Below are 25,121 nucleotides of genomic sequence, written 5' to 3' on the forward strand. Positions count from 1 at the left end.
AAAACTTCCCCAGATCTGCCTTTATCTGCTTTAAATCAGAGAGGGAGGAGGGGACATGTACCTGGGTTGGGCCAAATTCCCCTCTCCCTACAGCTTGAAGGGGACATAACTGATAGCCCGGGGTTTTTTGTGGTCCTTTGGAGATTTCTTTGCTTATTTCCTTCTGCGCTGGGGAGATTAGAGGAGGCTTATCGTTAATAGAAAGGGGAGCTTTTGGGAGGCTAGGATATGGGGGTAAGCTGAGAGGTCCTCTTGTGGGATGTAAATTGCAAGCTTTGCATAGTTGTGGATTCTCCTTCAATGAAAAGAAAGTTTGGACATAAGGCATTTCACTTCATTTGCCTTCCTCTTACAGAAAAGGTCAAGCTGCAGGATAGGATAGTATTGTAATTTATACTTCCCTCAGGTGACTATTTTTCCCCATCAGAGAGAAAATACTGGGGCCAGGCCGCAGTGCAGAAAAAAATAAGCCGCTTCTTTTTCAGGGTTTGTGGGTCAAATTGGTCCCAATGGCTTAGGATGCATTTCGAGAGTGAGCCTGTTGATGCCTGAGTGTTTCCCATGTGAAAGAAAAAAACTGCCCATGGTTTTGGTTTGTTTGTCGCCCCCCCCCCCACCCACAAGAACCTGCAACAGTCCCTGGACCCTGCTGATCGGAATAGTTGCGCTCACCAACACAGCACCAGATCCCCCTCTTGCCCAAGAACCCAAAATGGTCCCTGGACCCTGATGATCAGAATAGTTGTGCTCACCAACACAGCAGGAGAAACAATAGTTTTCCTCTTAGACCACAAAGAGGACCAAGGAAAGTCAGATTTAGTGGCCCTTACCAATGCATTTTCAAAAACCTGCACCTTGCCTGTCCTCTTAGACCACAAAGAGGACTGAGAAAAATCGGATTTAGTGGCCCTTATCGACGCATTCTTGAAAATCTGTTAGAGTCCTAAGCATTTTTTCCTGTTAGTATTGGGACCTTACTCTTGTCCCATAAAGATGTTATGCCTCAAAATGGAGTGGAGGGCCATACCCTGAGGGAGGGAAGGGATATCCAGGGTTGGAAGAGTGATACCTTTTGTCCTCAATTGTCATCATACAAATAGGAAGGATGTTATTTCTGAGGTTCCTCAGATCCTAGCTTCAGGAATAGCTTTTGTTAGGCCTACTAGTCTGAAGAGGGATCCTAAAATTCCAGATAGTCCCCCCCACCAATGGGACTTTGGGCAAAAAATATGTCTTTCTGATTGTTGAGCCCAGGTGCCTAAAGAAAGGAACAGAGTCCCGAAATTTATACTAGAAATCATTCTTATAGGAGAAACTAGAAAAGCACCAGAGACAGGGAATTGTTTTTAGAAGTGGGACTAGCCTTGGAGAAGAGAGGCAGGGGGAAGTTTGTCTGACAGGCATTAGAATGCAGGAGGCAAGGGTTGGGCTAGATAGGATAGATGGGCAAGTCTTGCTTGGGCTACGTGACTTTGAGAGCTCCGCTCATGGCTACAGGGTCAACCAACTTTCTGTCAGGACCCCAGAGCTGAATGGCTTTCCTCTCTGTTGACCCTCGGGCTCAGCCCAGAAGTACAGAAAAAGCGGAAGCTGGTTCCAGGCAAACCAATGCTCCCAACTCTGAAGAGTCAGGGGTTGTTAGAGAGTCCTTTCCCAGAAAGCCTGACACCCATGTCTTTAGTCTGATGGCCACGCTAGTCACTTTTAACTGGCCAACAGGTGCCCATTGTTTAGCCTCCAAATTCTAAAGAAAAATAGGACAGAATAGCAAGTGAAAGGGGCCCAATGGTACTCACCACTTGGCGATAGTCCCTTCGTGGTTGACAAGATGTGTCCGGAGTTGGTTCCTTCTGGTGAGTTCCTGGTCTCACTGACTTCAAGAATGAAGCTGCAGACCTTCGCCGCGAGTGTTATAGCTCTTTAAAGTGGCACGGACCCAAAGAGTGAGCAGCAGCAAGATTTATTGTGAAGAGCAAAAGAACAAAACTTCTGCAGCATGGAACGGGACCCGAGTGGGTTGCCACTGCTGGCTGGGGTGGCCAGCTTTGATCCCCTTATTTGTTCCCACCCATGTCCTGCTGATTGGTCCATTTTACAGAGTGCTATTTGGTCCATTTTAGAGAGATAGAATAGGTCCATTTTACAGAGTGCTGATAGGTGCATTTACAATCCTCTAGCTAGACACAGAGTGCTGATTGATGCATTTTTACAGGGTGCTGATTGGCGCATTTACAATCCTTTAGCTAGACACAGAGTGCTGATTGGTGCATTTACAATCCTCCAGCTAGACAGAAAAGTTCTCCAAGTCTGCACTTGACACACGAAGTCCAGCTGGCTTCACCTCTCATCACGAGGGAGAATCCATACCAGTGCCAATGACAAATGGGGGTAGCCTGGGGCCACAGCTCCCATGCTGGGGTTCTGGTAGGCTTGCCCACAGGCAATTGCCTGGGACAAGTCCTAAACTAAAGAGCACCAGAAGCAATTTGTATTAGTCTGTTCTCACACTGCTATAAAGAACTATCTAAGATGGGTAATTTATGAAGAAAAAAGGTTTAATCTGTTGTGGGAAGTCAGGGACCCTGAACGGAGGGACTGGCTGAAGCCACAGCAGAAGAACATAAATTGTGAAGATTTCATGGACATTTATTAGTTCCCCAGATTAATACTTTTATAATTTCTTACGTCTATCTTTACTGCAATGTCTGAACATAAATTGTGAAGACTTCATGGACACTTATCACTTCCCCAATCAATATCCTTGTGATTTCTTATGCCTGTCTTTACTTTCATCTCTTAATCCCATCATCTTCGTAAGCTGAGGAGGATGAATGTCACCTCAGGACCCTGTGATAATTGTGTTAGCTGCACAAATTGTTTGTAGAGCATGTGTGTTTGAACAATATGAAATCCGGGCACCTTGAAAAAAGAACAGGATAACAGCAATCTCAGGGAACAAGGGAGATAAGACTTGGAGTCTGACTGCCAGTGAGCCGGATGGAACAGAGCCATATTTCTCTTCTTTCAAAGGCAAATAGGAGAAATATCGCTGAATTCTTTTTCTCAGCAAGGAACATCCCTGAGAAAGAGAATGTGCCCTGAGGGTAGGTCTATAAATGGCCCCCCTTGAGGCGGCCGCCTTTTACAGTTGAAGCCGAAGGGATGAAATAAGCCCTGGTCTCCTGTAGCGCTCCCAGGCTTATTAGGACGAAGAAATTCCCACATAATAAATTTTGGTCAGACAGGTTGTCTGCTCTCAAACCCTGTCTCCTGATAAGATACTATCAATAACAATGCATGCCCGAAACTTCATTGGCAATTTTAATTTTTGCCCCATCCTGTGGTCCTATGATCTCGCCCTGTCTCCATTTGCTTTGTGATATTTTATTACTTTGTGAAGTATGTGATCTCTGTGACCCACACCCTATTCGTACACTCCCTCCCCTTTTGAAAATTGCTAATAAAATCTTGCTGGTTTTACGGCTTGGAGATCATGGAACTTGCCGATGTGTGATGTCTCCCCCAGACCCCTAGTTTTAAAATTTCTCTCCTTGTACTCTTTCCCTTTATTTCTCAAACCAGCCGAGATGCTTAGGGAAATAGAAAAGAACCCACGATAAATATCAGGGGTGGGGTTTCACCCAATATTAATCAACTTATAGTTCTGCAGGCTTAATAGGAAGCATGACTAGGAGGTCTCAGGAAATTTACAATCATGGCAGAATGTGAAGGGGAAGCAAGTACCTTCTTTATATGGTGGCAGGGGAGAGAGAGAGAGAGCAGAGGGGGAAGTGCTACACACTTCTAAATGATCAGATCTCATGAGACATCACTCACTATCACAAGAACAGTAAGGGGGAAATCTGTCCCCATGATCCAATCACCTCCCACTGGGCCCCTCCTCCAATTCGACATGAGATTTGGGCAGGGACACAAATCCAAACCATATCACCACCCCCTCCATGGTCTTTGCACACTTGGAACAACTTCCATTTCCCTCTAGGAAGCTCAGAGGCCTGTGGGGTTTGGCGGTTCACTCGCCTGAGATCAGCTCCTCAAGGAAGTCCCTGAGACCCCAGCACCGAGAAAACCCTTCCTCTCACCAAGTCACCCCCAAGGCTATGTTTGGTGACCATCACTGACCCTCCCCACTCTCCTAACAGGGCCTGGCACACCGTTGGCAGGAAGAAGCCTGACAGGAATTAAAAAACAGGAATGAATGAAGGTCAGAGAAAGCATCTTGCAATAGAAAGAAGAGAAGGAGGAATGGTCTAAAGACCAGAAATCAAAGCCTAACTTACCCATCTCAGCCAGTAAAATGTTACTCAGCTACTAGGCTGTTTGCCAAGCCTCAGGATCCTCATCTGCAAACCAGTGATCCTGTGATACTGTTGTAGAGACACTGCGTGCAAAGTAGACAAGCAGCTATAAGGGATGTCCGTGTCTCATTCCCTCCAAGCTCCTCAATACAGCCAGCCACCACAGGCAACTTTCTACAACCCAGACTGATCAGGTCATTCCCTGTTAAAAGCCTTCCACAGCAACCTGGATCACGGACACATTTCTTAGAAGCTAGATTGGACTTTGTGTTGGATGCCACGAAAACAATGGTGGCCTGACCATACGGCACTCACATCCAGCTAAGGGAACAGCCATGTCAAGAGTTAGTGTCAGGGGACTCAACTGTGAACCAGAGAGATATGGTGTCAGCCAAGATGGGGCTTACAGTACAGTAGGGAGGCCAGTAAGTAGACAGTGTTAATGCAGTATATCCAATAGGGACCATAACCTATTGGTTATGGTAATAGCATAGCATGGCAGGCCACCACAGGCGCAAAAAGGAAGCCACACCTAATCTAGGTGGAGTGCAGAAAAGACTTCCTGGAGAAAGGGCTTCCTGGCAGTGTTTTAAGGGATAAGTAGGAGTTTTCGAGGTGAAAGGAGGGTCTCTCCCTTCTCTTAGTTAGGGCTTGGGCCCCATTCATTCCCATCACAGTGGACTGGGGTTTTCTTCCCATATCATGGCAGGTCCACCCACCCCATGTGTCTAGGGTCCCACCTTCTTTTCAGGGTGTGTAGGAGTATTCTGGCTGTTGAAAAGGGACTATCCACACAGATGATGTCAGAACGTCTGAGCAGTTTGGGGACAGAGACTCTCCAGACCTGTGCTCCTCTCTTTGTGGGGTTTTTTGTTTGTTTGTTTTTTGTTTTGTTCTGTTGTTTTTGACAGGGTCTTGTCACCCAGGCTGGAGTGGCACAAACACTGCTCACTGCAGCCTTAACTTCCTGGGCTCAGATGATCCTCCCACCTCAGCCTCTGGAGTAGGTGGGACTATAGGCATGTGCCACCAAGCCCAGCTAATTTTTAAATTTTTTGTAGAGACAGGGTTTCACCATGTTGCCCAGGCTGGTCACAAACCCCTGGCTTCAAGTGTTCCACCTGCCTTGGTGTCCCAGAGTGTTAAGATTACAGGTGTGAGCCACCATGCCCAGCCTCTTTGTGGTCTGAAATCCAGGAAGTTCCTAGAGACACACTTCTCACAGCTGCCCTCACTCCAAGCAGGATTTAACATGAGAAGTGATAGCGATGATGCAGAGCAGCACAGTAATTGCTACAGATATTCTCTTTTTTTTATTATTACATATATATAGCGCAAATGTGACAGGCCTTAACATTAATATGAATATAGGGGTTGAACTGAGAGGAAACAAGGATAGTAAACACAATACTAGAAAACACCTATAATACAATATATCAGGCACCATTCTAAGTGCTTTATGTATTTTATCTCATCCAATCCTCACAACAACTCTACAATTCGAGTATATTATTATCCCCATTTTCCAAATAAGGAAGCTAGACACAGACAGGCTAAGTAACTTGTCCCTGGTCACTCAGCTCACGGGATGACACCCAGGGTTCTAGTTTGGGTCCTTGGGTGAATGATAATTTTTTTTACAGTGATGGGAACATGGGTTGGAGCTTCAGGGCTGTGGATAGACGGTAAGTTTCCTTTCAGGCATGTAGAACTTGAGTTACCTATTTGTTAGCTCTCATACCAAAGCTTGAGTGATGGTTTTTAAGAGAGATCGAGTTAGAGTACAGAATTCCTAAAGGCTTTCTGTGGTTGTCTTTGGCCCAAAGGTACGTGTCCTAAGGTGCTATATTGAGGCATCATCGAGTGTCTTGCCCACTGGCACCCAATCCAGTCATGGTAGATCAGGTCAAGCCCACAGTGTTGGTCACAGAAGTGCCTCTGAAGTCTAAACACACTGCTCAGATGGGCCTGGTCCTTACAGCCAATGAAAGACAACTACTTGAGCATGAAACAGCTCTGAAGAATAAAAAAACCTCAATCTGGGTTTCCAAATCCTTGTGTCTCCTATACTAGTAAGCCAGGACTGCAGGACAACACATGGTCAAGGAGAACTGAAAATCAGGTCTGAGAGCATTTAGCCTGGCCTTGGGAGATTTCCTCCTAAAGAATCCTAAGCTTCTGGGGCCTTGATTTGCCTTCCATCTCAAGAATCCTAAGCTTCTGGGGCCTTGATTTGCCTTCCATCTCAAGAATCCTAAGCTTCTGAGGTCTTGATTTGCCAGGCAATGTCTAGCATCAATGTCAGGCAGAGGCTGGGGTTCCTGGTTTTAAACAGCCAAAACCTCCTTGTGAGATTTCCAAATGGAGAGGGGGACCTTGATGACGGGAAACCACCCATTAGGATCAATGGACAAAGATTGCTCCAAGACATTACTTTTAATCTTGTGGAAACTCTGGAGCAGGACTTCTGGTGTCTTTGTTTCTATCTTGGCTCATGCAGATATATGAGGAACATATGTCAGGGCCAGGGTTAGGCCCAGGACACCTTTGAAATGTTGCCATCCCTAGACAGTCCAGGAGACTGTTTACTTTGGGCCCTGTAAAGGACCTACCTCCTGCACTATAATAAAGATACACAGTTAACCTCATCTTACCCTTTGCCCTTCACCCATGGTCATTAGCACACAGGGTCTGCTCAATCGTGTTTGTAACAAGGACCTGTTCATATCCTACTTCTGTAGTAAACCATTCTTCAAAGTGAAGTTCACCTGGGTACCATCTGCCACCCAGAGGCTAGACAACTGCCTCCTAGGTTACAAACTGTCCCCACACCTTCTCAATTTATCTGCTCCTTGGTCTCCCTAGGAACCTCTACATAGACACCAGAATACTGGTGCTATCTTAGGAAATATTAACCACATTTATGGGCCAAAATATCACAATTTCTAGACATGCTTCTTCATTTTTAAGATGGGAGATGCTTGCTGCTCCCTTCACTGAGACTTCAGATTGGGCATCACACATGGTATAACTGACTGCTCAGGATATGCCAGACCTTTTGCTGTATAGTGTCTGTTACCTCGTTTGGTGCTCCCAGCCCTGTGAGGTACGCATTATGCTCTGCATTTTTTCAGATGAGAAAACAGGCTTGGAGGTTGGGTATCTTTCCCAAGGACACCTGGAGAAGAGAGGGTAGAGCTGGGACGCGTCTGGATTCTCCGACTATGTCCTGAGAGCGGGATGTGAGTGACCTGAGCCCTCGCGAGACCCCGCCCCCGCCCGCAGCAGGTGGCCGGGCACAGCCGAGAAGAAAGCCCTGCCAGCTCTCCCGGGTGCGGGGACGCGCGCGCCCACCTTCGCGGAGACTTCCGGGATCCCGGAGGGGGCGGAAGTCGAGGCCTCTTTCGCTTCCGGCTCGGCCATTGTTTTTGCTTTAACTGGCAGTAGAGGTGTCCGGCTTCGGGGCCGAGTGCCACTGCGAGTGGGCCGGGGCGCGGAGGGAGGCGCGGCCGGAGCTCGGGTGGCCGACGCTGGCCCGGACCGCGCTTCTTCGCGGCAGCAGGCGGCGCGGTCCCCGTGACTCTCAGAAGCCGCCCAATGTGGAGCCGCTTCTTTGTCCCATACCCCTGACCATTCGTGCGTGGCACGGAGCCGGGTATCTGCGGGTACAGCGATGAACAGGGCAGACGTGGCCAGGTGAGCGGCGCTGCTGAAGCCTGGTGTAACACGAAAGGTAGATCGCTGTTTTCCCAGCTCTTGCAGTGGGAAACTGTATGAACCGTCAGATTTGGGTCAGACCCAAGCTCAGAATCGCAAACGTGGAGCGTGACTTGGAAATGCAAAAATCCAATTGAGATTTTAAAGTGCTGAGCATTCGGAACACTATGGGAAGTAGGAGAATGGCCTGAACTTTCTACACGTGTGGGATCTTAGAGCAGAGTTTACAGATTATTTTAAAGTCCTTCTTTGTCTTTTTAAAGAGATTGAGAGGGGGATCTGGGACGCTTGGTGATTTGGAAGCACAGCACAGATGCCCTAGTTACCAATAAGGTGCTGATTTTCAAACGTTCAAAGTTTTCCTCCACTTCAGTATCAGTTAAATGTATCATATTCATTCGTTTCCCAATTATGTGTGCCATGTACACACGTGGACAAAGATGACTGGAAGTTAGCTCTGCCCTTTGTATCCTCCCAGAAAGCAGGGGAGACAGTCGTGTAAACCACAAACGATTACAGTGTGAGACGTGCTCTACTAGAGGTTTGAATGAAAAAGGTAGTTTGGGATCGCTGAGATGATAACCACCCGTCTAAGCCTAGCGTGGTCAGGAAGGCTTTCTAGGGGAGGTGCATTGAGTAAAAAAAGGTCTGGTATTTTCTGATTCCATTTGGTTCCTTTCCTTTGGTGGCCATCCAGCAGTTTGGAGGATGAGAGTGGTGAGTTGGGCATAAACCAGTTAAAGGGTTATAGTGAGAGGTACACAAAGGGAAGCTACCAGCACTCTTCCTGATGGGGCAATCAGAAAAACCAAGAAAAAATTGCCTTTGTTCATGATCTTGACAGACAAATTTGTCAAAAGTTGAAGAAGAAAAATTCAAAGAAAGAGTATGTGTGGCTTCTAGCTGTGTCTCTAGAGCTCTAGCTCCAAAGTTTCTTTATTTTGCATTTCTATCAGAAGAGGTTTGGTCACCTACTCCCTACATTGGTTTATTTGTAATTTAAACATGAGTACTACTATACAAATTGTAATGCACATTATAAAACATACATTAAATGGGAGTTAAATAACTTAGTATTTTCTCTTGCACCCTTTGGGGTATCCTGCATTTCCCACATTGGAGACCATTGCTGTCTTTCTTGCATGGGTACTTGGGGTGAGTGGTTGGGGTTGTGGCTGGTTGTGAAGTGGGTAAGGCCAGGTGGTGAAGGGCTGTGAATGCGAGGCATAGACCTTTAGATTTTATCCTGTAGGTAATGGGAGCCACTGAAACTTTAAGAAGGGCATCATTTGGAGAGATGCTTAGCGAGAATGCCCAGTTGTGTTCTTTTTTCCTGGAACTTTGTTTTTTGACTCAGTGGAGGATTGTCATCAGCCTGGGGCTGAATATTCCAAGAACTCTGATTTCACTCTTGTTTCTGTAGGCAACACTACCATCATCCTTTTCTCCAACCCTGAAAAACAGCTCCTGAGACCTGAACTATAGACCATCATTTTAATCAGACCAATTGCAGCTGGAACAAGCTTCTCTTTGGGGTCACAATGACCACTTCAGGCAGGGGAAATTTAGGCCTCATCCCCAGGAGTACTGCTTTCCAGAAGCAGGAGGGGCGCCTGACTGTGAAGCAGGAGCCAGCGAACCAGAGCTGGGGGCAGGGCAGCAGTCTCCAAAAGAACCATCCTCCTGTCTGCGAAATCTTCCGGCTACACTTCAGACAATTATGTTACCACGAGATGTCTGGGCCACAGGAAGCGTTGAGCCGGCTCCGGGAGCTCTGCCACTGGTGGCTTATGCCAGAGGTGCACACCAAGGAGCAGATCCTGGAGCTGCTGGTGCTCGAGCAGTTCCTGAGCATCCTCCCTGGGGAGCTCCGTACCTGGGTGCAGCTGCATCACCCTGAGAGTGGTGAGGAGGCTGTGGCTGTGGTGGAGGATTTCCAGAGACACCTCAGTGGACCAGAGGAGGTGAGCAGTTGGGTTTAGAATGGCGGCCTGATGCTTCTCTAATGCTTGGGTTAGCCTAGGCATGGGCCCTAGGCCAGGCCCTGGGCCAGTTTGCCTTAAGGGTTCCTGAACTTGTCCTGTGGATAGAGGGAAAACAGTTTTGTGCTCCAAGCCATAAATACAAATGCACATCCCAGCTAAGCTGTGTGATTCACCTTGTGAGATACTGTGTTCTGAGCCTAGCTTCATCCTGGGGATTTGCATGGTACTCCTGGCCGGCAGGGGATCTTCATGCTGGTTAGAATAGGGTGATCAGGGGAAGGCGGACTTTTGGGTATGCTGATAATACGGGCCTTCATTTGAGATATTCTGTTTGCTCACTTCCTTGGACTTCTCAGAGTCAATTTTCTATTTTCCTGCCTCTTTGATTCCTTGAAAGGTGACATTTTGGGGCCTTGTAATTATTTATTCCTTTTGCTAGCTCTCCAAACCTAACTGGGATCTTTTTGCATCTTTAAATCTAATTTAAGTTTTCTCTATTTCCTGGAGTTCTCGCAAATGTAATGGCAAGGTAATTTAAACTAGAGGGATAGTTGGGAAGAGTGAGCAGTAAGACACATTGGAAAATCTGGTTTCTAGGACCATAATGCCATCTAGCTCTGTGATCATGTGTTTCAGTCAGGGTTCAGTGAGAGAGGTAGAATGAGTAGGAGAGAGGTGTGTGTGTGTGTGTGTGTGTGTGTGTGTGTGCAGGTGCATGTGCACGTGTAAAGAGATTTATTGCTGACTGGGCACAGTAGCTCATGCCTGTAATCCCGGCACTTTGGGAGGCCGAAGGGGGTGGATCACTTGAGGTCAGGAGTTTGAGACCAGCCTGGCCAACATGGCAAAGCCCAGTCTCTAACAGTACAAAAATTTGCTAGGTATGGTGGCATGTACCTGTAATCTCAGCTACTGGGGAGGCTGAGGCAAGAGAATCACTTGAAGCCAGGAGGCAGAGGTTGCAGTAAGCCAAGATCACGCCACTACACTCCAGCCTGGGTGACAAACCGAGACTTCATCTCAAAAAAAAAAAAAAAAAGATTTATTGCTAGTAAGTGGCTTATGTAATTGTGAGGCTGGCCAGGCAAGTCTGAAACACATAGGCAGGCCATCGACAAGGGCAGCCCAAAACAGTGGCACAAGCTGAAGCTGCAGTGCACAGGTGGAGTTTCTTCTTTCTTCTTTGTCCTTTTCCTTTCCTCTTTTGTCTCCTTTCTTCTTTCTCTGGTTTTTTTTTTGTTTTGTTTTGTTTTGTTTTGTTTTTTTTTTTTTTTTTTTTTTTTGAGACAGGGTCTTGCTCTGTTGCCTAGGCCAGAATGCAGTGGCATGAACATGGTTCACTGCAAGCTCAGCCTCCCGGCTCAAGTGATCCTCCCACCTTAGCCTCCTAAGTAGCTGGTACCACAGTCATGTGCCATCACACCAGGCTAATTATTATTATTATTATTTTTGTAGACATGCGGTCTTGGTATGTTGCCCAGGTTTGTTCTTGAATTCCTGGCTTCAAATCTTCTTGCCTTGGCTTCCCAAAGCACTGGGATTACAGACATGAGCTACCACACCTGGCCTGGAATTTCTTCTTCATGGAACTTTTAGCTCTGCTTTTAAGGGCTTACAACTGATTGAATCAGGCTCATGCATTCATTCATTATCTAGTATAATCTCCCTTACTTAAAGTAAACTTATTATGTACTTTAATCACATTTTTAAAATAGTGTACAGCAACACCTGTATTGATGTTTGATTAGTACCAAGTTGACACATCAAAAGATCATCACACCGTGGATAAGCTAGTTCTTCCTAATGAGTTTTAAATTGTTCCCCTATAATAGAAGCAGGGTAGACTAGAGGTCCCCTCTACTTTATCCATTTGTACTTTATCAGGGGAAAACAGTACAGAAAATTTCCCAAGTTCCCAATATATCATTTTATTCAATGCTTTTTTTTCCTGAGATAATCTCACCCTATTGCCCAGACTGGAGTGTGGTGGCACAATCTTGGCTCAATGCAACCTGTGCCTCCTGGGCTCAAGTGATCCTCCTACCTCAGCTTCCTTAGTAGCTGGGATCATAGGTGTGAGCCACCACACCTGGCTAATTTTTGTATTTTTAGTAGAGATGGGGTTTCACTATGTTGTCCAGGCTGATCTTGAACTCCTGAACTCAAGAGAGCCACCTGCCTCATCCTCCCAAAGTGCTGGAATTACAGGTGTGAGCCACCACACCCAGCCTATTCAATGCTTTTTAAAAAATGATTACATATCACTAGGGAATCAGTTCTAGTTGATCAGGATCCTGGGGCTAGACATTTTTCCAGGATTATCAGCAGTACACATTTGTCATTATCAACCATCATTTTCTTTGTGTAAATAAGTAAGCACATATGAGTAAATCAGCTGTCACAAGGGTCTAGAGAGCAGCTGAGCCAGCCATGGCAATGACAGGTGGCTGAAGACATATTTAGAGAACCATTTAGTGAGGGTGGCAGAAGGAAAATTTCCCTATTTCTTGCTTGGTTTTGCTTAAGAAGTGAATGCTTCCTCCATTAAAATTTCTAGTGCTTTATCCAGCTAGCCTCAGAAAAGGGTGACTGTTGCATCACAACCCAAGAACATGACTAACAGTTGACAGGTGAGGCAGCTGAATGCTCATGGCTCCAGCCTGGGAGTAGGGTCTCTGGAGTCCATTTCTTACTCTCCCACTACTGTCAGTGTTGTTTTCTGACATGAAGACATAAGGGCAGTACTGTCTTTCATCGGTAGGGGTTCAGAAAATGTTTACAGAATGGCTAAATGAATAAACAAAGCTTTTCCATGGAAGTTTGCCAAGAGGAGATAAAGGAGGGTCCAGGTAAATTGGAGTCATTTTGCTTATCAGGAGCAAGCCACTTTATTGCTGCAGAAGGAGCATGTACATGTGTGCACATTGTGGCTGGGAAAGGGTTGTACAGTGATCCCTACTGGGCTGCAGAGTCATGCAACTTGCAGAATTTTTCTTTTTTTTTTTTTTTTTTTTTTGTTTGAGACAGAGTCTTACTCTGTCGCCCAGGCTGGAGTGCAGTGGCACGATCTCAGCTCACTGCAAGCTCCGCCTCCTGTGTTCACACCATTCTCCTGCCTCAGCAGGAGTATGCTGGGACTACAGGTGTCCACCACCATGCCCAGCTAATTTTTTGTAGTTTTAATAGTGACAGGGTTTCACTGTGTTAGCCAGAATGGTCTCGATCTCCTGACCTTGTGATCCGCCCGCCTCGGCCTCCCAAAGTGTTGGGATTACAGGTGTAAGCCACCGTGCCTGGCCTGTTTCCTGTATCTTTTTTCATCTCCTGCCAGGGTTACAAAACAGGCAGTGCAGTAATCATTATCTCCACTTGACAAGTGAAGTGAGCACCCATAGTAAGCATTCCCTTGCCCAAAAGATTTAGCTGAAGTGTGGTTGCTTCTGATTACCATCAAATGTGAGGACCAGGATTTTCCATCTCCCTAGTTTCTAAGCCAACAGCTTTTCTCTAGGGTCTTGCTGTGGAATGCTGTATTAGAAAGAGTTTTTCATGTTTTCAAGGAAAGGAAACCTATGATTCTGTATTAGTCTTTTTCACACTGCTATAAAGAACTACCTGAAACTGAATAATTAAGAAGAAAAGAGGTTTAATTGGCCCACAGTTCCACAGGCTTAACAGGAAGCATGACCGGGAGGTCTCAGGAAACTTACAATCATGGCAGAAGGCAAAAAGGAAGCAAAGACCTTCTTCACACTGTGGCAGAAGAGAATGCAGGGGGTAGTGACACATACTTTTAAATGATCAGATCTCATGAGAACTCACAAGAACAGCAAGGGGAAATCCACCCCATGATCCAGTCATCTCCCACCAGGCCCCTTCTCCAATTCGATGTGAGATTTGGGTAGGAACACAAATCTAAACCATTATTATTCTGCCCCTGGCCCCTCCCAAATCTCACGTTCTTCTCACATTGAAAAATACAATTATCCCTTCTCAACAGTCCCCCGGACTTAACTTATTTCAGCATTAACTCAAAAGTTCACAGTCCAAAGTCTTATCTGAGACAAGGTAAGTCCCTTCCACCTATTAGCCTATAAAATCAAAAACTAGTTAGTTACTTCCCAGATGCAATGGGGATATAGGCATTGGGTAAATGCTACCGTTCCAAATGGGAGAAATTGGCCAAAACAAAGGGGCTACATGTCCCATGCAAGTCCAAAACTGAGCAGGGTAGTCATCAAGTCTTAAAGCTCCAAAATAATCACTTTTGACTCCATGTCTCACATCCGGGGCATGCTGATGCAAGAGATCGGTTCCCAAGGCCTTGGACGTACTAGCCCTTGTGGTTCTGCATGGTGTAGCCCCCATGGCTGCATTCACCAACTACATTAAGTGCCTGCGCCTTTTCCAGGCACATGGTGCAAGCTGTTTGTGGATTTACCATTCTGGGGTCTGGAGGATGGTGGCTGTCTTCTCACAGCTCCACTAGGGAATGCCTCAGTGGGACTGTATGGGGGCTCTAACCTTACATTTCCCCTTCACACTGCCTTAGTAGAAGTTCTCCATGAGAGTTCCACCCCTGCAGCAGACTTCTGGCTGGACATCCAGGTGTTTCCATACCTGCTCTGAAATCTAGGAGGAGGTTCCCAAACTTCAACTCTTGCCTTCTCCACACCCGCAGGCCCAACAACATGTGAAAGCTGCCAAGGCTTGGAGCTTGCACCCTCTGAAGCCACAGCCTGAGCTATACCTTGGCCTCTTTTAGCCACAGCTGGAGCTGGAGTGGCTGGGACACGGGGGACCATGTCCTGAGGCTGCACAGAGCAGCTAGACCCTGGGCCTGGCCCATGAAACCACAGTTTTCACCTAGACCTCCAGGTCTGTGATGGGAGGGACTGCCGTGAATGTCTCTAAAATGCCCTGAAGACACTTTCCCCATTGTCTTGGCCATTAAAATTTGATTCCTCTTTACTTAAATTTCTGCAGCAGGCTTGAATTTCTCCTCAGAAAATGGGTGTTTCTTTTCTACCACATGGCCGGGCTGCAAATTTTCCAAATTTTTATGCTTTGCTTCCCTTTTAAATGTAAGTTCCAGTTTCAGATCTCTTTGTTCACAAATATGAGTGGACACTTTTAGAAACAGCCAGGTCACTTCTTGAATGCTTTGCTGCTTAGAAATTTCTTCTGCCAGATACCCTGAATCATTTCTCTCAAGTTCAAAGTTCCACAGATCTCTAGAGCAGGGGCAAAATGCTGCCAGTCTCTTTGCTAAAGGAGAGCAAGAATGACCTTTGTTCCAGTTCCCAATACGTTTCTCATCTCCATCTGAGACCACCTCAGCCTGGACTTCATTATCCATATCACTGTCAGCATTTTAGTCAAAACCATTCAACAAGTCTCTAGGAAGTTCCAAACTTTCCCACATCTTCCTGTCTTCTTTTCAGCCCTCCAGACTGTTCCAACCTCTGCCTGTTACCCAGTTCCAAAGTTGCTTCCATATTTTCAGGTATCTTTATAGCAGTGCCCCACTTTCCTGGTACCAATTTTCTGCATTAGTCCATTTTCACACTGCTGTAAAGAACTACCTGAGATTAGGTAATTTATGAAGAAAAGAGGTTTAATCGACTCACAGTTCTGCAGACTTAACAGAAAGCATGACTGGGAGGCCTCAGGAAACTTAAAATCATAGTGGAAGGTGAAGGGGAAGCAAGGACCCTCTTCACATTGTGACAGGAAAGAGAGAGCACACAGAGGAAAGTGCCACACACTTTTAAACAATCAGATCTCATGAGAACTCACTATTACAAGAACAGCAAGGGGGAAATCTGTCCCCCTCTCCCCCCCCGCCCCGCCACCACTGTAATCCAGTCACCTCCCACCAGGCCCCTCCTCCAATTCAACATGAGATTTGGGCAGGGACACAAATCCAAACCATATAAAAGTCCTAGATAATGAACAGGAACTTTACCAGGATTAAATTATTAGTGAATTACAAAGTTGAATTATCACAATGCAGTAAGTTCTATCTTATGCCAATACCCAAAGCTCCTGTACTGAAGAGCTGTGACTCCCATTTTAGAGAGTCTTTCAGTTTCAAAGAACGTTTCAGTGGGAGAGCTTGGGAACTACAGAATCCAGGGAACCTGCTGGTCCTACCACTACACTGGTGAGGTATATATTAAAGGAGAGAGTCCCTTAACATCTCAGCAGATACAGCCTAATAGGGCGAATCCTGTGTGGTTTATTGAAGAACTTATTTTTACCTTATGGTGTGCTGTGTACATACCAGAGCAAGTGAACTTCAAAGTGTGCCTTATTTAGATAATAGTTTAGGTTTTTCTGCCCTACATGCTGTTAAAAGGAGTAACCATGAGATTGTGAGGAGTCGGTTTGATGACAATAAGCAAGGGTTAGAAATAAAATGTCTATGTTCTGAGGTATTCTCAAGGTTTCTACAGGTTAGTGTGTCTGATCTTATTTGCCTTTTTAAATATAAATTATTGGGGAGAGGTAGTACATATTGAAAACTGAGTTTGCAGATAACCTTAAAGTCTTAGGAAAATATCAAGAGGAAGTCAGTCAGCAGATATTAATCAAGCACCATTGTAGGGCTATGTGTTGTTTTGGAGCTAGTGATCAAGACAAAAGTTCTTACCCTCAAAAAACTTACACTCTGTTGGGGAAACATAGACAATAAAGACCTAAGTAAGATTACTTAAAGATTAATACATGCAATCTAGAAATTATAATTGGTTAATTGAGTCTGACTATCCCTGCTTTGTCAGTGTGCTCAGGGAAAGCTTCTCTGAAGAGGAGACACTTTTGCTCAGAGAAATTGGAAAAGCTCTCCAGGTTTGCCAGCCACTGTTCTGGGTATTGCTTCAGCTGTTAGTGTCAGTAGCATTATTTGTGCTCATGCACATACACATACTTATCTTTTTTTACATCCTTCGTACTTCCTTTTTTGTTTGTTTGGTTTGTTTTTGTTTTGGTTTGTTTTTGTTTTCTTGAGACAGAGTCTCACTCTGATCTGATCTGATCTTGGCTCACTGCAACCTCCGCCTCCCAGGTTCAAGTGATTCTCCTGCCTCAGCCTCCCAAGTAGCTGGGACTACAGCTGCATGCCACTACGCCCGGCTAATTTTTTTGTACTTTTAGTAGAGACAGGATTTCACCATGTTGGCCAGGCTGGTCTCGAGCTCCTGACCTCAGGTGATCCACCCACCTTGGCCTCCCAAAGTGTTGGGATTACAGATGTGAGCCACTGCGCCCAGCCTATCCTTTGTACTTCTGATTGTTCTTTTCTGTCAGATAAGACCCTAGAGAATGTACTGAATTGCTCTCCTGGCTCCCTTTTTAAATGGTTCTTCATAAGAAAATATGTGTCTGAAGACCTGACACAGAGTGGAAATGGTTATAGAATCTGGTCCTCAAGCTCCTACCAAGAGGGTCAACAGAGGGATGGCAAGTAGAATTGCAAACTTTAGATTCTGCTGTCAGCTTTTTCCCCCCAGTAGGCTGTAGTGGTGGGGCTGGAAGGACACTCTGGCTGTTCTTTTCCCTGGCTTTCTTTCTGGAGGGGGCTGCTTAGAGGTTTTGGGTTCAGTACCTTCAAGGATGCTCTTTTGAACCCAATTGTATTTCCTGTCTTTAGGTTTCAGCCCCAGCACAGAAAGAGAAAATGCATTTGGAGGACACAGCAGCTCTGGGTGCAACAAAGGAATCCCCTCCTACGTCACCCCTCAGTGGGGGCTCAGCCCCTGGAGCCCACCAGGCGCCTCCTTATGACCCAGGGACACATCACCTCCCCAATGGGGACTTCGGTACTTATCTCCCCAGTTTTGACCTTAAGTCATGCCTCCCTTCTCTCCTGTGGAGTCTCTTTTCCTTTATCTGCCCATCTCCTACTCCATGGAATCCCTCATTGCCCTGCTGTATGTTCTCCTTCCCTAGTGACCCTGTTTGTTCCTTTTGCTTATTCTCTAATCATTCATGTAGTTAGTAAGTTTTCATCAAGGACATATCATAGGAAAGGCACTGTCAGAGACCAGAGGGATGTAGTACATCTATTGTCACTGATTTCAAAGAGCTTGCTCTCTAGGTGGTAGGATGAGTTAGTCATGTGTAAGAAGAGGCAACCTCATAAGATGCATGTGAATGATATCTGTCCTCAAGCATTTGATCCTGTCACAAATGAGCAATGTGGGCCTTGGAAAAAGTGATCGCCGGGTAAAAAGTAAGATCATTGTGGGCTGGAACTGGTAAGGGATGCTTCATGAAGGAGGTAGCAGTGTATTGGGCAGTAAAAATGTGGACGAATTTTGAAGGGGAGAAAAAAGTAGTGGGCATGCCATTAGAAGATACAACAAGGACCCTAAGCTGGGGATTCCTTGAGCCCTAATTGAGCTGGAGTTAGGGAAGACTGTATTTGGGAACCTGGGCCTTGTTTGTACAGGACTTTGAGATTGAGGCAGGAATATTTTGGGAGTCAGAGGATAATGTGTTAGAAATAGTATTTCAGGAGGATTACTCTGGCACAGGTGAGCATTATGGATTGAAGGGGAAGGAACTTTAGTTAAAGGCTGGTGCAGTAGAATAGATGTGAGGCAATTAATGCCTGAAGTGCAAAGAGAGGAATGGTTAAGGATAAATATGAAAAATGTTATCATGGAAACATCCATGGAACTTGAGTTTGAAAGGAGAGGCAGGGGAATTAGACTGTTTTGGCCAATGATGGAATCATTGGAGAAATAGAGAAATCTGAAAGAAAGGTGATAAGAACATTTTATTTATTTATTTAATGTTATTTATTTATTCTTTTAAGACAGATAGGGTCTCGCACTGTCACCCAGACTGGAGTGCAATGGCACAATCATAATAGCTCACTGTAGCCTTGAACTTCTGGGCTCAAGAAATCCTCCCACCATGGCCTCTTAGAACTACAGGCATGCCACCATGACCAGCTTTTTTTTTTTTTAAACTTTGTATAGAAATGGGATCTCCTGCTGGGAGCAGTGGCACACACACCTGTAATCCCAGCACTTCGGGAGGCTAAGGCAGGTGGATCACTTGAGGTCAGGAGTTTGAGACCAGCCTGGCCAACATGATGAATCCCTTCCTACTAAAAATACAAAAATTAGCCAGGTGTGGTGGCAGGTACTTGTAATCCCAGCTACTCCAGTGGCTGAGGCATAAGAATTGCTTGAACCTGGGAGGCAGAGGTTTCAGTGAGCCATGATCATGCCACTGCACTCCAGCAGAGTGAGACTCTGTCTCAAAAGAGAGAGAGAGAGAGAGAGAGAGAAAGAAAGAAAGAAAGAAAGGGAAGGAAGGAAGGAAGGAAGGAAGGAAGGAAATTGAAAGAGAGAAAGAAAGAGGAAAGGAAAGGAAAAGAAAAGAGAAGGGGAAGGGAAGGGAAGAGTGAAGGAAGAAAAAGAGGTCTCCTTATGTTGCCCATGCTGGTCTTGAACTCCTAGCCTCAAGCCAGCCTCCCACCTTAGCCTAGAACATCCATCCATTCTAGACACTGAACTTAAGATGTTGCAGGACCCCCAAGTGAAATGGCCCATAGGCAACAGGAGGCATGTGGTAGGGGTCTAGGAGAGAAGTAAGAATTGTGAGAGCGGTATTAAAGCAATGAGAGTTGGTCAGATTGCTGACGGAAAGAACAAGGAAGCACTGGGCCCTGAGTTTTAAGGGGTCTATAATGAGAGGGCAGGAGCAGGAAGAGGAACCAGGGCATGAGGAACCACAACTGTGAGGGGAAAATCAGGGCTGGCTGGTGCTAGGGAAGCCATGGGAGAGAGAGTGTGGCCAGAATAGCTTCCTTGAAAAAGGTTGATGAGAGTGAGGGCTTGGAGGAACACCCAGTTCTCAGCTTGATACGGGACCTTGTACTGTGCCCTCCAGGGAAAATTCACAGCACTCTTGGGATAATGCCTTATGGAAGAGGTTAAGAGTCAGTGTGTGTGGAGGTGCCTGGGTTCTCTTGAATCCACTTATTGGGAATATAGATCTTATGGGAGCCGGAAGCAGGGCCTGTCCCACTCATAGCTTTCTTTCCTCCCTCAGCTCAATGTGCTTCTCCAGTTCCTACCCTTCCTCAAGTGGGGAACTCAGGACTTCGGATGGTCAGGCCCCAGGTGAGCTTGGTTCTTTGTGTTTTTACCACATCCCCATTAGTCTGGTCCAGGAATGGCTAGAGGTCTCACCCCCAGGACTCTGCCCCATCTAAGACTGTTCCTGTGGCTCTCCTGCCTCATTGCTTCCCCTGGAGGTAATGGACTCTATCTTGCGCTGGACTTGTCCTTTTGGGGTGTCATCTCAGCTCCTCTCTCCCATGCTTTTGCCCACGAAGAGCCCATACCCTGTGCCCTCTGTACCCCTGATGACTCTGCCCCTCAGGCTGTGAATGTTCCTGAGCAATTGAAGCTTGTCATTCCAGGATACCGTGGCGTATGAGGACCTTTCTGTGGGCTATACTCAGAAGAAATGGAAATGTCCCGCACTCAGTCAGAGAGCCCTGCAGTGGAACATGATGCCGGAAAATGACCGTAGCATGGCCTCCTTGGGTAATGATTCTGTTTCCTAGTCACTTAAGAGTCTGCATGCTGCACATTCTCTTTTCTATATTCCTTGTCTCTTTAAACTTTTTACTATGAAAATTTCCAAACATAGATAAACTAGAGTGAATAATATAGGGACCCTGTTTGCATTCATCACTGAGATTCAACAATGATCAGCATTCTCTTCACCTCATTATGAATTGATACAGTGTGATTTATGTAGGGCTTCTTAGTTGTAAGGAATAGAGAGCCACTCAAGTTATTGTTAAATAAGGAGCTGTGAGTCATAGGCTTAAAGGAATGAGAACCTGGAAGAAACAGATCAGCTAGACCAGACTGTGGAAAGCAGGGCCTTGACCCTGGGAGCCTGAACAGCAAAAGCAAATGCATGTTGATGCCCATGTTCCGGTGTGAATGTAATGCAGCTGCTCGCAGTGTATCTGTTTTCTCTCTGCTTGTCCTCCTCCTGCTGCCCATTTTCTTCGCTGTGAATCTTTTGTCCTTTTCATGGCTCTTTTCTAATTGTACTTTCTGTTCTTTTATACTTGTTGCTTGCTGTATCTCTCAATGGCTTGGCTTCTCTCTGTGCACCACTTCAGCTTCCACTGCTACTCATAAGTACCTTAATTTTGCCCTACCTCCAGTTCCAAATTTCCTCAGAGATGGACTTCCATTGCTATAGCCATTACCCATCATCTCATTTGGGCAGAGCTTTGGCCCAGGCCACAGCAGAGGCTGAAGCCTAACCTACAGATAAGCTGCCATTGAGTCTAGTACCTGGTGCCGGTCCAATCACCTGTGGCCCATCATGGGATGCTCAGGGTCACTTGGCACAAAGCGTGGTTGCCTAAGCATCCCTCTCTGCAAACACTGGGGCAGAGCAGTTTCCTGAAAGGGCTTCTTGGAAAGGCAGATCTTGTGGTTGATGAGTTTATCATATAAGATCTGTTCTTTTTGTACACTTTTCTTATCATACCTCCATAATAGAAATTTCCAGTCAATTCACTCTCATTTTTTTCCCTGTCTCTTTCTTACGTTTGGCTTGAGGTATTTGCCAGCCTCCTCTCTCCCAACATGTTTTCTGATAACAATGGAACCATGCAATGTTATGGTTGGAAGGGATCTTAGAGTTCATCACTTTACTAAGGCGACACAGCACGAGAGTAACTTCTGTAAGATCACAGCATGCTTTGCAATCCAGTTTTTTTGCTTTCCAATGACCCTTCTGACTTGGTTGTGCTGGCTTAGTATCTTTTTTCCACCCATCTTCACTGACCATCTTCCTCTTTCTTGTTTTTCTATCCCTAGGGAAAAAATGAGCTATTAATATTTCCCATTTTGCTCTTGTTCTCAATGTGTCATCTCATTTCTTAACCATAATGTGACATTTTTTCAGGTACGTTAGCTGTTAATGATTCTGTTTCTTAAACAGGATAAGAAATGGGTAAAAGTTGTTGTCTTCTTTCTTTTGGCAGCAGGTGAGAACATGATGAAGGGTTCAGAGTTGACTCCAAAGCAGGAAATTTTTAAAGGATCAGAGTCATCTAACAAGACATCAGGGGGACTCTTTGGGATGGTTCCTGGGGGAGCAGAGACTGGAGATGTTTGTGAAGATACTTCCAAAGAGTTAGAAGCACAAACCTCAGATGAAGAAGGGAGCAAGCTAGAAAATGCTTTCTTGGAAATAACAGATGAAGATAAGAAAAAATCCACAAAAGACAGATATGACAAATATAAGGAAGTTGGGGAACATCCACATCTGTCCTCCAGTCCTGCTGAACATGAAGGAGTTTTAAAGGGACAGAAATCCTATCGATGTGATGAATGTGGCAAAACTTTCAATCGGAGTTCTCACCTTATTGGCCATCAGAGAATCCACACTGGAGAGAAACCCTATGAGTGTAATGAGTGTGGGAAGACCTTCAGGCAAACCTCCCAGCTCATTGTTCATCTCAGAACCCACACAGGGGAAAAACCCTATGAATGCAGTGAGTGTGGAAAGGCGTATAGGCACAGCTCCCATCTCATTCAACATCAGAGACTCCATAATGGGGAGAAACCCTATAAATGTAATGAATGTGCAAAAGCCTTTACTCAGAGTTCCCGACTCATTGACCACCAGAGAACCCATACTGGGGAGAAACCTTATGAATGCAATGAGTGTGGAGAGGCATTCATTCGAAGTAAAAGTCTTGTTCGACATCAGGTCCTGCACACTGGTAAGAAACCTTACAAATGTAATGAGTGTGGGAGAGCTTTCTGTTCCAATAGAAATCTCATTGACCATCAGAGAACCCACACTGGAGAGAAGCCTTATGAGTGTAGTGAATGTGGCAAAGCCTTCAGTCGGAGTAAATGTCTTATTCGACATCAGAGCCTCCACACTGGCGAAAAGCCGTACAAATGTAGTGAATGTGGGAAAGCCTTCAATCAGAACTCGCAACTCGTTGAGCATGAGCGAATTCATACTGGAGAAAAACCTTTTGAATGTAGCGAGTGTGGTAAGGCATTCGGTCTGAGTAAATGTCTTATTCGGCACCAGAGACTTCACACTGGTGAAAAGCCCTATAAATGCAATGAGTGTGGAAAATCCTTCAATCAAAACTCACATCTTATTATACACCAGAGAATTCACACTGGTGAGAAACCCTATGAATGTCATGAGTGTGGGAAGGTCTTCAGTTATAGCTCCAGCCTTATGGTACATCAGAGAACCCATACTGGGGAAAAACCCTATAAATGCAATGATTGTGGGAAAGCTTTTAGTGACAGCTCACAGCTTATTGTGCACCAGAGAGTCCACACTGGAGAGAAACCTTATGAATGTAGTGAATGTGGGAAAGCCTTTAGTCAGCGTTCCACTTTTAATCACCACCAGCGAACTCACACTGGAGAGAAGCCCTCAGGTCTGGCTTGGTCAGTTTCTTAAGGTATGATTCTCTGAGACAGAGAGCAAGGACCTTTGAGTTAAGCTTTCTTTATAAGAAGGATGCTCTTAGTGGTTTCCCAGAGCCAATAGTCACAGTGGACCGTTTGCTACTTGCTTTGCCTTGGATCACTAAGGTGGGAGAGGAGGAGTAACTTATTTCAGTTCTTACCCATTATTAGGAAGGTAAGGACTACACATATCATTTAATTGTAGATTTCCTTTTTTTCTTTACTTTTAAATTTTAACTTTTAAAATCTATTTCATTTCTTAGTTAAGCATCTCATAATCAGACTCCGCACTTTTCAAAGACAGAGATAATATCTTCTCTATTCTATTTTACTTCCTACATTTCACCATTTATACAAAGTCATTCAACAAGGTTGATTCATGCCTTTCTGCTTCTTGGCTATGGCCCTCCCCATCTACTCTTTAAACTTTAATCTATAGCCTTTCATCAATTTCATTCCCTATCTAGAAAACATTTTATTCTGTTTGCTAATCTTTGTCCCTCACAATTTTTGAAATCCGTCTCATCTCTGAAATAGTTTCTTCTTCCAGTACTTTTTTATTTTTCTTCAACTTCTCTTGATTTGACCTCAGTGCTTTGAATTCACTGGTGCTACAATATGTAACTGTTGTTAAATTGCCTTGTAAATTTTGCACATCTGTATACTTCTATACCAACTTATTGTAGGCTCTTTGAGGTCAGGTAGGTATTTCTTTCCCATATAGATAGTATTTTGTACATACCAGTTGTTAAATAAATAATTTTTAAAATCTCAACTGTCACATTGAATTATCCTTAAAGTTTGCACGATCTTTCTCCCCTCCCCAGCTGGACCAGCTGATTGTAAAGATGGAAGTCCATCTCATCATAGAATATCACATACCTAGATCTTACTGATATCTTTTGCATATACTCCTCGAAGTCTTACTACTGTTACTTCATCCTCAAAATGCAAATGGATTTGTGTGTGTGTGTGTGTGTATGTATGTGAAAGAGAGAGAGAGTGTGTGTGTGTGTGAATGTGTGTGTATCTAGGGATTGGGTTGGGCAATCATATCCCACTGATATGGACTTTCCCTCCGTGCTGAGTCTAGTTCTGAATTTGCTAACTGTACACTGCTTCCTAAATCAACAGATTAAGAACTGTGTCAAAATTTACTGCACAGAAGACTTGACTTTCATAGCAGTGGTATAGATTATTGAAAATCCAGCTAGCCACATTCCCTGATGCTTGGAATTCACTATGACTAGACTTGTGGCAAGATAATAGATTCACAGTAATCTGTTTTCCTTATCAACTAGTCCTATCTACCTACAACTGCCATCTTAATTTAAAGATGAGAGCTGTACCTTTAATTATCATAATTGTCTTCTGGACCATCTTTCATTCCCCAAAGACATAAGAAAAGAAATCTCAGAAGATTTTCTCTTCTTCTGCCATCACATGTCAGTTCATGAGCTTGAACAACTTTTCCCTTCCACCCTTGCAATATGTCCCAGATCTGGGGGACCTTTCTCTCTGGTGTCCAGCCCCTTCTCTTTCCATCCCCTAAACTTAACAGGTTTACAGGATCCACAGTGTGACAGAGTAGAGGAGGA

At 45.1% G+C, this 25,121-nt stretch overlaps 1 protein-coding gene across 10 annotated transcripts; it reads left to right on the plus strand.

Annotated features, from left to right (window-relative positions):
- The first annotated feature begins 7,725 nt into the window (after positions 1-7,725).
- ZKSCAN7 (zinc finger with KRAB and SCAN domains 7) lies at positions 7,726-24,298 on the plus strand. Of its 10 annotated transcripts, none has more exons than XM_015131198.3 (6): positions 7,726-8,052; positions 9,460-10,000; positions 17,676-17,844; positions 20,093-20,163; positions 20,466-20,592; positions 22,062-24,298. In XM_015131198.3, exons 2-6 carry the CDS (start codon positions 9,578-9,580, stop codon positions 23,513-23,515), a joined length of 2,244 nt encoding a protein of 747 aa, XP_014986684.2. In that variant the 5' UTR covers positions 7,726-8,052; positions 9,460-9,577; the 3' UTR covers positions 23,516-24,298. The 10 variants fall into 10 exon arrangements, with proteins under 10 accessions (XP_014986684.2, XP_077848410.1, XP_028699850.1 ...); XM_077992284.1 differs by having other exon boundaries at positions 22,065-24,298; XM_028844017.2 differs by having other exon boundaries at positions 7,726-8,015.
- Positions 24,299-25,121: the final 823 nt, after the last annotated feature.

The sequence above is a fragment of the Macaca mulatta genome, chromosome 2 (assembly GCF_049350105.2).
Source record: "Macaca mulatta isolate MMU2019108-1 chromosome 2, T2T-MMU8v2.0, whole genome shotgun sequence".
NCBI classification, from domain to species: Eukaryota; Metazoa; Chordata; class Mammalia; order Primates; family Cercopithecidae; genus Macaca; species Macaca mulatta.

Bases quoted from the DNA above. Each gene is read 5' to 3' on its own strand.
- ZKSCAN7 (XM_015131198.3), top strand. From the start codon at position 9,578: ATGACCACTTCAGGCAGGGGAAATTTAGGCCTCATCCCCAGGAGTACT. The intron at 10,001-17,675 runs GTGAGCAGTTGG...TCCTGTCTTTAG, and splicing joins ACCTCAGTGGACCAGAGGAG to GTTTCAGCCCCAGCACAGAA. The intron at 20,164-20,465 runs GTGAGCTTGGTT...TTGTCATTCCAG, and splicing joins TTCGGATGGTCAGGCCCCAG to GATACCGTGGCGTATGAGGA.